The sequence below is a fragment of the Mirounga leonina genome, unplaced genomic scaffold (assembly GCF_011800145.1).
Source record: "Mirounga leonina isolate KUSES-001 unplaced genomic scaffold, KU_Mleo_1.0 Mir_165, whole genome shotgun sequence".
NCBI classification, from domain to species: Eukaryota; Metazoa; Chordata; class Mammalia; order Carnivora; family Phocidae; genus Mirounga; species Mirounga leonina.
In genome coordinates this window covers 18,877,146-18,893,052 of record NW_023270415.1, presented here as the reverse complement: position 1 = coordinate 18,893,052, position 15,907 = coordinate 18,877,146, and the positions used below count along the sequence as shown (strand labels likewise).

Below are 15,907 nucleotides of genomic sequence, written 5' to 3'. Positions count from 1 at the left end.
TATTATATACTAGAGTTGTGCTTTCCAACCTGTCCCCGTCATGACATAACTAAAAATAATAACAGCTGTCTGACAAACCTTGGGGGGAGGTCACCACTATAGAGAACTCTCTGGCAGATAGCATGACTCATCCAGTCATCTTAAACAATTCAAGATCTTTACTGAAAGAAACTTCTAGAGTGTTCAAATATAATTTCAGCTGTGGTACAATTTTAATGGCAGTAAAAATTTTTAAATTTTTATCACTTAAAAATTTTTATAGCCATTGATATTTTGTGGCACACTTGAAACAGTTGGTGGCCTTCCAATTTGGCCCCATATGCACTTGGGAAGCTCTGTACTACAGAAATAAGATGGCCCATAGAGATGAGCTTATCTTTACTGTTCTCAGTGTAGGAAAAATCCAAACCAGAAATTTTCCATAGTGTATATGCTCTCTTATTGAAAGTCACATTCCTTTTCAGCATTAAGTTTTTAAAAAGAATATTTTTACTTCTGTCATCAGAAATTTCTTATTTGGTATCTGCTCTGAGCTATTCATGAAAGTCCTTGTCCCTGTTACCATTGTTTCTGTGTTTTTGGCCTTTCTCTGCTTAAGTGTGAATATGTAATCTTTAAAAGCTGATGGAAAAACACCCAATAGTCTTTTTTTTTAATTCATTTTAAAGATTTTATTTATTTGACAGAGACACAGTGAGAGAGGGAACACAAGCAGGGGGAGTGGGAGAGGGAGAAGCAGGCTTCCCGCAGAGCAGGGAGCCCAATGCAGGGCTCAATCCCAACACCCTGAAATCATGACCTGAGCCAAATGCAGACGCTTAACTACTGAGCCACCCAGGAGCCCCGGAAAAACCAGTAGTCTTAAGGCAGGGGAAAAAGACCAATGTGGGGCTCCTGGGTGGCCTAGGTATTGCTGGTATTGGTCCAGTCCAGAGTTTGCTGTTTTTCTTCCTAATTGCAAAGTTAGTTTTTTAAAAGGTAAGCAGATAGAGCTAGCTAAACCCTTAGTTTTGAAAGGTAAATAACACCATTTCTTTCCTTTCTTATAGTGATAAGGTGATTCGACTTATTCCCAATACAGAAGAAGAAGCAAATGCACTGAAGAAAATATACCACCAACTTAAGGTAAGAGAGCTTCCACCACTTATCCCTTACACCTATAATGTGTTTACAGGGCTTTGCTGATGGGAGTTGAATAAGTGGAATTAATTAGCCAAGGGGAAAAAACATGCTAAGAGATAACTTGAAAGAGCTTTTAAAGGATAAGTTAAGTTATTCAAAATATGATGTATCTTACCCATTATCTATTTATGAGTTCATTTATTTTCCATCTCCCTTAGTAAGGGAGATGAGAGAGCTTCATGAGAGAGTAAGCTTCATGAGAGAGCTTTTGTCTACTTTTCTCATTGCTGTGATGTCAGTGTCAGGAATATCCTATAAGTTCAGTAAATGTTTTTTGTTTTTAATGAATGAGTGAATTTTGTTTATAATTTTCCAGAGCTTTACTTTTCCTTCTTAAAATTTTCCTGCTGATCATCTATACTTCCATTCTAATTAAATTCAAGCAGAAGAGAATTGAGGAAAATAAAAGAAATTCAAGTTAATTAATTTTGGTATGTTTCAGTGGATCTGATAAGAAAATTCTATTGGCAAAGGTTGAAGGGCTCTGATTATTCAATCTTCGGTGAATTTTGTGGATTTTAGAGATAGAGAATTTCCCATTTCCCTAATACTGAATATAATTGAGTGTTAGCTTTAGCTAGAAAGTTATGATGAGAAGTGTAGTGATGGGCTCTTTTCTAGGCCTACGGAGAACAGAGGTAAGGCCATAAAATATGGGGTGGTTTAGCTTCTTTTTGATGGTTGGCAAAACAGATTACCAAGAAGGCCTCCTTAATCTCCAAAATGGGATAGAAAAACATGTGTCCTAAATGCCTGGAGGACAGTCCTACCTGGAGAAGATGTTAGGGGGATAAGAGAAGAGAGACAGACTCAGTGGCTTCTGGAGATATTTGTAATTATCTAATTTTTGGTCTTTTATTTTTGGCTTGATTTTTGTCTTTGACATCTTTCCTTGAAATATTGAATGTACTTACAAATGAAGTATTGAACTTGGAGTTTATTCATTTCCTTTCTTTTTCCTCATTCCCAGCTTTTACACATGCACTGTCCAATTTAAGCTTGGGTCTCATTACAAGGACTCAAAGTGAAAATGCAGGAGCTCACCCCAAACTGTGATTGTATCCTGTACCAGAGAGACTGCTTACCAGACATTTCCTAAACCTCTTTTCCTTCTCAAAGGAATCTCTGCTTCGGAATACCAACATGAACTTTCCTATGATAATTAACCTCCTTATAGTCTTTTCAGCAGCAATATCTGAACACTATCTAAACAGCCCATCAGGGACTCAACATTTGCAAAGAAGCAAAGCAGTTTTCAAGTAGAAGCTCCCATCTCCATTAAAATTGTTTTTTAGAGACACCATTGGAAAAAACAAAATAGCTACTTTACACCATGGAGTCCAGTATTTCAGGAAACAAATATGCTTAACCAAGTATTGGGGAAAAAATACTTGTGAAAGAATCCACCCCCCAGACACACACACCATTTGTAAATACATTTACATGGTAGGTCTTACAAAGTTATAAAAATAAAATAGCATAGCTCTATATGTGATAAGCACTCGTCATTATCAAAAGTAATAAAATTTCATCAGTGAGGACTGGGAGGGTTACTTAAAAACTCTTCTAAATCGTATATGGAACAAAACGATGTTGAGCATAGAAAGGACTGTGGACACTGATGAGAACACATTATATTGTGCTCTTTTCTGTACACACTTCTGTATACACTTAAAAAAAAAATCCTGCATATTTTCATTTAGTCCTTGAGGAAAGGTAGTAATCTGGGGGAGGAAATGGTTTGGATGTGAAGGAGCTTAGAGGATAACTAAGAGAAGGGAGGGAAAGGGGGCTGGTGAGGAAGAGGGGAGCAGAGTGAAGGGAAGCAAGGGAGTTAATATCAGAATGTTGACGATGCTCTAGTGGTTCCACACCAGACAGAATTACATCCAGCCCCTCTGAGTCACTCCGCACCAGTCGTAGTCTGAGCGCTTCCTATAAATTGTCTCCTTTTCACAACTCTATGAGGTGGGTACAGTTATTGCTATTTTACAGCGGAAGAAATTAGGAGAGGCAGAGGTTAAGTAACTTGCCCTAGGTCACAGTGTGGCCCTGGAGCACACATCCAGACAGCTCCAAGTCCTCTAGAAGCCACGTGAGGCCTGCTTCCTGCCTCTAGTCTGTGTACTCTGATCGTTTTCCCAATGGAGAGGAATAAGGCCAAGTTTGCTGGGCAGTGGAGCCTAGACTCAATGTGTACATTGTCATGTTCTCATTTACTTTATTCCTTGAGTCACAAATACCACCCCCAGGTTCAGAGATTTGCAAGACTCACAATTCAGCCAATTATCCTACTCACAGCTATGATTTATTATAGCAAGCACATACAAAGCAAAACCAGCAACGAGAAAAAGCACATAGCATGAAGTCCAGGAGAAACCAGGCACAGGCTTCCAAGTATTTCCCTGTGAAATTACACAGGATGTTCTAAATCCCCCCAACAAGGAGTTGTGATAACATACGTAAAATATTGTCTACCAGAGAAGCTCATTATAGACTGAATGCCCAGGGTTTTTATTGGAGCCTAGTCATGTAGGCCCCCTGTGCCAAGTACATACCAAAATTCCAGATTCTTCAAGGGAAAGCAGGTGTTCAGCATGAACTATATTGTTGGCACAGTTTAGGTATACAGTGAACCACTCTTCTCAGTTAGATTTCAGGAGGGATCCTACCACCCTAAGTTTCCAGATGCTAGCTAATGGCCACACTTGCAAGTAGGCCTTTCTAAGAACAGGAGTTTCAGGCCTGCTGTGCTAATTTTCCTGCACATTTCTTCATTTCTTTTTACCAAAGACAGAGTTTTATTGGGTTGAAATTTGAAGCACTGAGCTTAAATACATTTCTGTCTAAAAGCATCATGTTAACTGGATGTCATTTTAAATTCAAATGATTTCATCGAGTGATCCACTTGTACCACTGAAAGCAGGAATTCTGGCCAGGCAGAGAAAGCAGCCTACAGAGAAGTAAGATGACTGTCTGTCATCTAATGCCCTGTGGAGCTGATGGGATAGAATTAGCACTGTTGTTAACAGCTCCTTTGCACACCTCATGCACTGCCTCCAAGGGGAAGGGAGCTTTTAGTTGCTTCCTTTCCCTCATGCACAGTGTGGTAGGCAGAATTCTAAGATGGCGCCAAAATTTCTGCCCCCTGGTGTATTCACCCTGCATAAGCTCCCCTCTGAGTCTGGCCAGGGCCTGTGAATATGATGAGATAGTCATTTCCTTGATAGATTACATTATGTGGCAGAAGGGAGATGACCTGGGGTGGGCCTCACCTGATCAAATGAGCCATTTAAAGGCAGAGTGATTCTGGGGTGCCTGGGTGGCTCAGTCAGTCAAGCGTCTGATTGTTGATTTTGGCTCAGGTCATGATCTCAGGCTCATGCAATTTAGCCCTGCATTGGGCTCCATGCTCAGCAGGGAGTGTGCTTGGGATTCTCTCCCTCTGCTCATTCTCTCTCTCTCTGAAATAAATAAATCTTTAAAAAAAAAAAAAAAAGCAAAGTATTTCCTCCAGCTGTTGATGGAGAAAGAAGTCAAAGAAGTGCTCCTCCTCCTGGTCTCAAAGAAGAATCAAACTGTCATGTTGTGAGCTGTCCATAGGAGCCATGTGATAAGAAATGCTGCTGGCCTTGAGGAGGTGAGAGCCACCCCCAGCTGATAAGCAGCAAGGATATGGGGATGTCAGTCCCACAACTACAAGGAATTGAATTCTGCCACAACCATCTGAGCTTGGAAGATGACCCTGGGGTCCAAATGAAATCACAGCCCAGCTGGTATCTTGCTTTTAGTCCAGTGAGACCCTGAAGAGAAAATCCAGGCAACTGTATCTGGACTTGTGATCTACAGAACTATGAGATGGTAAATGGCTGCTCAGTTTATGGTAATTTTCTCTGCAGCAATAGAAAAGCAACAGAAATACAACAGAAATAGAAAAGCAATAGGAAAACCATTCACATGGTAAGGTAACAACCCTACATCCTGGCCTTTTGATGGCTCTTAGTTTAATAGCATATATGGATGCTTTAAGTTAATTTTTCTGACTTCATTGGCTATAACTAAACATCTTTGGAAAAGTGAAAAGTGAATGGGATTCATGCCTAGGCTATAAATTCACACTGTATTATCTGAAACATGAACAAATGCAAAATGTCTGTGCAATGTTGAGTGAAATCTGAGAAGGTACGGTCCCAGCATAGCTAATTAGACCTAGAACCACTGTTACAAAGCTGGTTACTTTGCTAATTAAATTTTATGATTTTGCTGAAGAATTAAAACAAGAAAGTTAAACAGAAAACCATGCCTCCAGAGAAATGGATTGAGAAGGCGCCAACCAATTAAATTGTTAATTAAGAGCACAGCCATGATTTAAATAAAGTTATGATGGAAGGGAGACAGTTTGCAGGTGAGTAAAATTAGGGCCTGAACACCACGTTCTGCCTACATTTCTTCACAAATTCTTTGTGCTCTGAAGTAATAGAGATGCTTTATGTAAGATGACAAAATTTCTATGTAGAATTTACAGATTCTGTTAAAAGAAAAATTAATGTTGCTTCTGTTTCCAGTTTTCTCATTCAGAGAGCTTTCAGATTAAAAACTGTCCTGTATCCAAAAGTCTGACATTTTTTTCAAACTAAAACATACCCTCAAAAATTAGTTGGTTTGTCAGGTACCACTGAGTGGGATGTCAAGAACTGTAAAATTCCGTGGGGAAAAACTGCATCATCCCTTCTCCTTCGCTTGTATGTGAAATTCCCAGCTGCCTTTCCCTGGTGTGACTCTCCTTCCTCAGCACCGGGCTGAAGTTGACTGTTCTCTAATCTTTCTTGGTACTCTCCCAGGTCATACACTTGGATCTACAGGAACTTTGGAATGCTTGTGGTCCCTGCATCTTTAAAAGGTCTAACATCCACCTGGACATTTTATTGATTGGGAAACTTGTGAGGAAGAAGATAGAATGTGTGATAGAATTCACGCTATTGGAATCATTTGTTCCCATTTTCATTAGGAACTGATAGTGCCATTATAGGCATATCTCTTGATCATGGCTATGGTAGGCAGAATTCTAAGATGTCCTCAAGATTCTTGGCCCTGGTATATACACACCTTCTCCCAGGTATCCCACCAAACGCTAATCTAGGTACTGCTGTAAAAGGATTTTGCAGATGTAATTAGGGCCCCAAATCATTTGACATTTTAACAGGGAGATTATCCAGGTGGGCCTGACCTAATCATGGAGAAATAATGTTTTCTCTAGCTGGTTGCAAAAGAGGAAATCAGAGAAATGCACTTGCACTCCTGCTGGCCTGGAGGAAATCAAACATCCATGCTAAGAACGCTATGTAGCAAGAAATTGCAGGGACTCCAGTTGACTAGAGGGAAAGCAGGGACAGACCTCAGTCTATAGTCACAAGGAAACAAATTTCACCAGCACTGGCGAGAATGTAAAAAGATCCTGAGTCCCAGATGAGACCACAACCTGAACTGACACCTTGATTTCAGCCCTTGGCACCCTGAACAAAAAACCAAACCACTCCCAGTGAAATGGTGAAATAATAAAACAGAGCTGCTAAATTTGTTGTAATTAAGCAGTGAAATCTAACACGATGGCCTTAAACAGCCAGTGACTTGGTGAGCTACCTGAACACAGAGGAGCACTATAAATGATATTGAAAGATAAAAGTGAAGAAGAAACCAAAATTTAAATCTGTCAATATGTTTGGGGTAGGAAATAGCATTTCCATCTTTTTTGTTAAAGGCTTTGTAAAGTAATAAAGCAACATTACTTTTGCTTTCTCTGGCATGATTTTTGAAAGAGAGAAAACATTTCTCATAATCCAGGCAGATGTCCAAATGCAGTTATGGATTAAATTTCAGGAACATAAATTTTAGATGTGGCATATAGTTTTCTCTGTGTGGCTATTGGTAGTCAACTCAATAACAAAACATTGAGAAACAATACAATATGTGGGAAAAAGCAGGAATACATTAAAAACATTCTTTCAAAGGTAAAAAAAAAAACAAAAACCCTATGGCATTATTATGATGATTACCTTAGTGCGCTTTATTTACTCAACTAGTAGACAACATAACCTTGGGCCAATGCCATAGTATTTTTAAGTTGACTATGTTTCCTTTGTTTGTAAGACTTTCCAGTTTCAGTGTTTAACCTAGTTTGAGACTAGCTTTTGAACTTTAGTCACTTTTTTTTTTAAAGGATTTTATTTATTTATTTGACATAGAGAGACAGTGAGAGAGGGAACACAAGCAGGGGAAGTGGGAGAGGGAGAAGCAGGCTTCCCGCTGAGCAGGGAGGCCGATGCGGGGCTCTATCCCAGGACCCTGGGACCATGACCTGAGCCAAAGGCAGACACTTAACGACTGAGCCACTCAGGGGCCCCTAAAGTAGTCACTCTTGATGTATGATACTAACTGCCATAACTAAAGTTCGTATAACTGGACAGTTTAAGAAGTCAGGTCCAGCACAGTCTCCCATAGAAGGTGATCTCAGCCAGGATCGTTCATGCATCTGCCATCACCTGTCATTGCCTCACTCATTTCTAGTGTTAGCAGGCTGTGAACTGGGATGACAATTGGACCATGTGTCTCTCATCATCTAGCCGGTTAGCCGGTTAGCCTGGGTTTGTTGACTCAGAGGTCACAGGGATCCAAGACTAGGAGAGCAAACTGACAAAGCTCCTGGAACTCCAGTTATACTTCCGCCACATTCTACCAGCCAAAGGAAGTCACAGGGCCAGCCCAGATTCAAGGGATGGAAAAGCAGACTCTGATTCTTGATGAGATGATTGCAAGTTGTGAAAACATGAGAAAAACCTGGGGTCATTTTTCTAATCCACCCCATCCTCCACCCACATATCCATTCTAGTCTGTTGCCAGATCCAGGGTGGAAGATGGCAGCCACTCACTTCTCCTCTGCTTTCTCACTGCCACAGTTCTGGCCCTGATCTTCTATTTGAATCACACCGGTTTCCCCAATTGCTTTTCTGTCACCTCACATATGACTCCTATTTATTCGCCATACTGTAGCCAAGGTGATCTTTCTGAAATAAAATTGACCATGTTACATCTTTGCTTAAAACCTTTTAAGGGTCCCCATTGTCAGCAATAGTAATTCCCAGCCCAGATTGCTCATCAAATCACCTAGGAAGATTATAATTGGCCCCACTGCCGGAGATTGACTAGATCGCTCAGGTGAAGCTTGGTTTTTAGTATTTATTTTTGCTGTGCCTCCAGTCTCTAATCTGTAAAGTGAGAAATCCAGAAAGAGTTGATCATCCAGTAAGAGATACACAATATGTAAACAAATAGCTGCAGAATAGAGAACCCCCAAAAGCATACTACTCATCATTCCTCTTTGGATAGGATCAGTTTCTGACTCCTCTTTTTTTCCCTGGCGCCTGGCAGTAGTAGGCACTCGACAAATCTTGAATGAATAAACAAATGAAATTAATTCATCCATCTACTTACCTTAAAGTATCAAAACAACTCTAACTTGGATTCCAATCAAAAGCATAGATAGGGCTGAATAAATATTCAAAAGATCAAAACAATGAAGATGTAAGTAGAAAGAATTACTGTAGAGCAGTGGGTTTAAGGGTTCAAGGAATAGCAAGGGTGTGAGTTAGGGGAAAATTATCTCTTCAGTTACTAAAGTTTTATGGAGGAAGTAGGATTTCTGTAAGAGCCTGATAAGTTTCTTGAGAGAACCATCTCTGAGATACACAATCTTGTGTTAGAGCCTCAAGTAACTTTTAGATTTTGCCTTGGTGTGTTGACTAATTCAATGAATACAATAATGCTAATTACCAGAAATATTTTAACTTGAAAATCAGAGTTCAGGTGCTCTGCTTAGGAGTCATTTTGTTTTTTTTTTACATAATCAGAAATGTCTATCTCTTTAAGCCTCTGATATACTTGATTAACAAATCAATTCTTTTAACCTAGAAACAGCTATTAGGGATGCCTATATGGCAATTTGCTGTGCCCTAAAAAAAATTCAGAGCAGCTTTTGCATATTCATCAACCACAACCACAAAGACTTTGCTTGATTAAAGAAGTTTCCTGTTTTCTACCATTTTGTTTTTCTAGCTGTATAAAAGTAAAGTGATTAAAATTCCCATGGTCCCACAAATATATTTCTTAGATCTTTTCCTGATAATTGCATTTGCTTTGAGGCTATCTGATCATGAGTGTTCTATTCTTTCACATTTCAGTTACATTTTGAAAATGGACTATGATCTAAGAATCAGTATCCTATTTTTGAGAAAAGAGAAGGTACAGAGCATGGAACATAATCTAGCAGGGGAAAAAACATGGACCCAATATAGGGATTGGTGATCTTTGATAGGTGGACAAATTCGCTGGATACCAGCAGGCTAGAGCTGTCTAGAGGAAACTGCTCATTATTCTTGATTAATAATATGTTTTAACCAACTAAGCATGTTTTATCTTAGTATATTTAAATAATTGACAGCAAGCCTTAAAAATTTTTTCTAATATGAAAATTTGAATAATGGAGATGATGCTAAGAGATTGGAGAACTTTTGCAATGAGTACAAAATTTCTATTTTAACAAATCTAAGGTTGACTCTATATATCACAGATCCTATTTATCATATGTATTTTTTTAAACACTGGGGAAAACACTTTATAGATTATAAAGAAAACACAGTGATTTTAGAATAACAAAATCTCTTGGGTTGCCTAATTTCTTTCAGGAGTGTAAGAGCTCTTACTGGTCAAGAGATCTATTGATCAAGGTTGGTCAAGATAAATGATATATACTGAATGTTGAGCTTCACAAAACTCAGGATATTGGCTAGAATAATTTATTCCTTAATAAATTGTACAAATATGTATCATATAATCACAAATGGATTTAATCTCAAATGAGGAATAGAAGAGACATGAGCAATAAAAGTTAATTCTCTCACCAGTAATATTTAGCATCTTTTTCTTCATCAAACCTATGAATAAGGGTCTCTAGAGAATGTCCATTAAGCCAGAAAATGGCATCAATGGATGAGAAGGGAACACTTATTTGAGAGGGTTGTAATCAGAATTCTAGGTAATTTCAATAAAACAGAAGGTTCAGAAACACAGAAATTAAAGTTATCTTAAGGACAAATGCAGAATAATGCTTGCCAATTTTTAGACTATTAGTCACACAGAAAGGAAACATCAAAGATTATAGGGAAATGTGATCTTACCATGAATAAACAGTGCAAAATTGCACATCTCTAAACTGGTGTACCTATTAGGATGTAAGTACTCTGAGCTTTCAGAGATTCCTGCAGTGACCTTTCTATGGTAGACTGTTATACAACAAAATTGCATTGTCTCTTCCTGGGCACTATATGTCCAACCTCCCCTTCAGTTAAGTATGTCCATACAACTAGGCATATCCATTGAAATATACACAAAAGTGATGTGGGCCCTTTCTGGGCCAAGACTCTATAAAAGGAAATTTTGCCTCCAAACCATTCTCTTCTGCCTGAATGACAGTAATAATAAGGCCCAAGAGGATGGAGCCATGACATGGAGAATTTCTGGATCCCTGAATCACCACACAGAGAAAAAGCTGTCCACCCTAAAATATCCACCTTCGTTATATGACCAATGAACAAATTTTTCTTGTATTTAAGTCATGATATTGTACTTGAGCATTGTAGGGGAGAAAAAATAATTTTCTCTCTACCCTTCTGAGTCCTTAGCTGAGACCCTCTGTAATTAAAAAAAAAAAAATTAACAACAACAACAAAAAAATAGAAGTTTATTAACATGTATACTTGATTTACTCTCCCCTAAGAGGCCCCTAAAGAGGCCCTAAGATTCACTCTTCCCTTTCTCTATTAAGATGTCATTTAAGTCTGAATTGTAAGCTACCCTGAGGTTACTCTCTTTTTCCTGGGTATCTCCTATGAATGGGCCTTTCAAAGAATAGGTGGGAGGTATGATAGTTTGTGACAGGGTTTATCTGTGTGTGGTACCACCTTCTAGTCTCTCCTGTGATACTTCCCTTGTTGATGAAACTCCTGGTGAGAGGATTTATGACTGATAAGGGGAGTAAAGAAAAAAATCACTCTCTTCATTTGCTATTTTAAAGTGCCTACAGCTCAAAATAATCAATATACCAAAGCAGCATCCTTTGAGGTGGCATGTTCTAAATTCCTACAGTTATATTTTGGGGTGGCATATTCTGCTACCTTTCAGCATCATCACAACTAATACTGAAGATAGTGTATTAGAGTGCTACCTTAACAAAAACAAAAAATATGGCATTAGCTTAGCAGTTGGGAAGTAGGTGGAAGGAACATAAATATCACAATATGGAAAGAAAAGGCCAGTATTATGCAATAACAAAACATTTGGTAACATTTAGTAAAACTATCAGCTGTACTTGGAAGACAAAGAAAATGCCTATTTATCCTATAGCTGAGGAAAGTAATTGCAAATACCCAGAATATTAGCATGGGTTGGTTCTTCCCATTGTTTATAGAAAGATATTACAAGAAAGAGCTAAGTTCAGGCAAGAAATGACCAGTTTATAAACAGAAGTAAAAAGAAATTGGGAGTACCAAAGGGCAGGAAAAAACGCAAACCACTTCTAGATCCTAAACACAAGAAATTAAGACCAAAAAAAGTTTTGAAGAAAAGTCCATTAAGATTTCTCAGGTTTGCAAGGTAACTTAGATTTAGGGAGTTACTTCTCTACTTTTCCACTCCATCCTCATCCCTAAATCACCACATGTCAGAAAGCCACCCACCAGCAAGGAACAGCTGTCTTAGAAATGAGAAAAAACTATTGAGTTTAAGCCAGGCCACACTCTGTGTTTATTTGTTGCCAAAGCTGGTGTTACTTTAACAGAACTAATACTGCTAAGATTATCATCTCTGGGACTCCTAACCATAAGTTCTATGGGCCCACTGAATATCACAGTCTAAAAAAGCTAGCATAGCTTGAGAACTTAGAAACATGTTCATTCTCTCAACAGATCTTAATTCAATGCTATCTGTTGGGCATTGTGTGAATCACACTCTGGGCTGTGGGGATACACTAGTGAAGAGAAACAGGACCTTCAGACCAAGGAGTTCAGAGATACTCATTAAGTCATCCGGCGGGGGGGGGGGGGGGGGGCGGAGAAACTCTACAGACTTATTCCAAATTTATCACTTACACATATTTATATAACCAAACTTGCTTGTCCACTATTCCCCAAATATGTCCCATATGTCTCAGTCTCTAAGCCTTGTTTATATAGATGTAAAATGTATTCCAAAGTGTATATTAAGTGACTACCATGTGGTAGGCATTGTTCTGGATGCTGAGGACTACAGCAATAAATAAAACTCAGTAATCCCTGTCCTCATGAAACTTATATTCTAATGAAGGGAGATGGGCAAAAAAAAAAAAAAAAGTAAAAAATACAGCCTATCAAATGGTCAAAGTTGTAGAAGAAAAGTAGGGAATTTGAGCAAAGGTTTAAAGGAGGTGAGGGTAAGCTATTAATTCCCTACTTTTGAGAATACTTCACCTGTCAAAAGGGCCAGTGTCAGATGTTAAATCTTCAGAAGTTTTTACCAACTGCCATAACTAGATGTACTGATTCTCCTTTTTGAGCCCTTGAGGAACTTTGTTATTCTCCTGTACAGTCTGTTCTCAGATTCTGGTTTTCATACTCAAGCACATGTCCTCATTCACTTGTGAGTTTTAGGGAACCACAAACTAATTTGATAAGTATAACCCATATTTAATAAATTGTAGTGCACACTCAACTCTACACAACCTCCATCACCGCCCAACATTTTGATATCAAAAATTGACATTTTTCTCAACATCCTTTTACTCTTTTCAGCCCAAACTCCACTCACACACCCTTCCACATAGAAATTCTACCTTTCATGCCTCATACATAAAGGATACATTATCTTTGAAGATGTATAGCACATTCTTAATCCAAAAGATGAAAAGTGTTAATGACATCCATAGACTTAATTGAGTCAAGGGTGCAAGATGGTGTAAAAACAAAAAGAGATAGACTTGTGAGACAGTCGAGGAAAAGCAAAAGCAAAACCAAACAATTACAGAATTTAGGTTTGGTTTGATCTGGAGTTAGAAGAGCAGATTTAGAGATAACTTAGCACTTAGTGATTCAAATATGTACCTTGGTTATTTTCAAAAGGTGGGTGGAAGGAAAAACATGATTTGCCTAGGAATCTTTTTCAGGTTACCTCACTGAAAATATACCATAACCCCAGGTTATCTTAAAGAGAAACTTAGTAAACACTGACTATGATCTGAATGTTCCCATAACTCTTACTCTTCAAAGAATCTACAATTAAGATTTTTTAACAAAAATCCATGGATGTGCTTTAGTGACTCAGTTTCATTTAATATCCATTTAAAATTTATAGATCCTTTCTTCTTTTAGTAACATCCTACATTCCTCTTGGAAAACCATAATCCTAAAAGAAGTATAATAAAACAGAACTCTTTCATGACTGAATGTGTTTGTAATTTAACAAGTTAAATGAATTTCTAAATTTTTCTCCTCAAAGAATTTAAGAAGAATTGCTAAAATTAAAACAGTTTGGAACAAATTCTGTACCAATCTCAACTTGGGAGGTAAAGAGTACATGCGTGTAATTGCAAGCTCAAAATGACCCTCTATACTTGATTTGTAAACACTTCAAAAATGCAAGTCTTGTACAGTTTAGAAGGACAGTCCATAGAAACAAAATTATCCTTGGATGTAAAAGAATTTTGAGGATATAATGCATAGAACCCAGATCAAACATCAAAAATAGGAACTTAACTTTTTCCAGTATGGCCACCCCAAAATTAGTTTTGTATCAATTTACTTTCTCGTTTGTAATGAGAACGTTGGCTTTTTTTTTAAGGAAGATACAGAAAGCACAGGATTATAAAACTCTTATGTAACACTTTCCTATCAAGCGATTCTAAACTCTTTATAAAATGTTAGTTTATTTAATTCTCACAGCTCCCAAGCAGGTAAAGAAATGACAATTTGCAATGGGCTTTATCTCATTTTCTGCTAAGGAATGAGTCACAGTTACTCTTGAAGCTGAAATGGAGCTATAATTTCTTAACACCTGACTGAGATGCTGGCCTGACCTCATTCCACTTCTCTCTGAGTTAATCTGTTATGTTCCAATTTTCGTCTTCTAAGGTTTGGCAGTAAACTGTCTTCATCCCTACCTTCATGTAGAACTCCATGAGATGAAGAAAATGAAAGAAGCCTTTGACTAGATAGAAACTTTTGTTTCCATTTTAAAGGAAATGAATATTTAGGGTGTTGGGTCTCAGTACATCAGGGTTATTCTGCTAATGAGTAATTCCTTTTGTCTTGAAATCCATAGGGCTCAAATGGACTTGTAAAAAGTGGAATGTACTTATTTTTGAATACGTAATACAATACATTGATAATGTTCAAAATTCAAAATGTTTAGAGGATATATAGTAAAAAAATCTCCCTCCCATTTCTGTCCTAAAGTCACCATTCCCCCACAGAGGATGCCAGTGCTACCAGGTCCTTACAGAAGTATTAGATACAAATTCAGGGAGGGAGGAAAGAAGGAAGGAAACACATAAAATATAGATATATATAGATAAATCTCTTCCTTTTTTTCATAAATTATAACAAACTATCCACACTGTTCAACTACTTGCTTTTTTTCATTTAAAATATCTTGGCAATTATTCCATAACAAAACACAAAAATTTTGTCATTCTTTTATATAGCTGCACAGTCTTCCATTGCATGGATATACCAGAATTTGCTTAGTCAGTTTTCTGATATTAAGATTGCTTCCAATCTCACACTATTACACTGTTGAAATGAAGAACTTGACTGAAAAGTCATTTCACATATGTACAGGTAGGATGAGTTCTCAGAATGGAATTCCTGGGTCAAAGAGGATATGTACTTTGATATACAGATATTTTCCAAATTTCTTTCCAGAGACTCTACCAATTCTCCTACCAGAAATGTATGAGAATTTTTATTTTTCTACATCCTTGCCAACATAGTGTACAATCAAACTATTTAACTCAGGGAGACCTAATAATGAATTTTCTGATTTTTGTTGATGTAATCTTACTGGGGGTTTTTTATACATAATTGATCTATAACATTACCTTCCAGATGTGTATGATTCAATATTTGTATATACTACAAAATGATCACAATAAGTATAGTTAATGTCCATCGCCACACATAGTTTTTTTCAGGTAATGAGAACTTTTAAGACCTATCATAACTTTCAAAAATACAGTACAGAATCTGAAAAACATATTGGAGCTTCTTATACTGTGATTTAGTCACTTTCAGGAAAATGTGGAAATATAAAGTAAAAAGTAGAAAATTGTATTTTAAATATGGTATTTAAAGTATATATCCATAAATCATTTGATAGAATACAACATTCATTTGTGATAAAAGCCCTCAGCAAAGTAGGTTTAGAGGGAACATACCTCAATGTAATAAAGGCCTTATATGAAAAACCCACAAGGAATATCATACTCAATGGGGAAAAACCCCTAAGGTCAGGAACAAGACAAAGATGTCCACTCTCACCACTGTTATTCAACAAAGTACTGGAATTCCTAGCCACAGCAATCAGACAACAAAAAGAAATGAAAGGCATCCAAATTGGTAAAGAAGAAAAGCTTTCACTATTTGCA

At 37.6% G+C, this 15,907-nt stretch overlaps 1 protein-coding gene across 1 annotated transcript in view; it reads left to right on the top strand.

Annotated features, from left to right (window-relative positions):
• CPA6 (carboxypeptidase A6) overlaps positions 1–15,907 on the top strand; it is a 359,072-nt gene that overhangs the window by 163,522 nt on the left and 179,643 nt on the right. Inside the window, exon 2 of the mRNA XM_035011284.1 lies at positions 1,050–1,125. Within this exon, the coding sequence (XP_034867175.1) occupies positions 1,050–1,125 (76 nt within the window). The remainder of the gene's footprint in view (positions 1–1,049; positions 1,126–15,907) is intronic.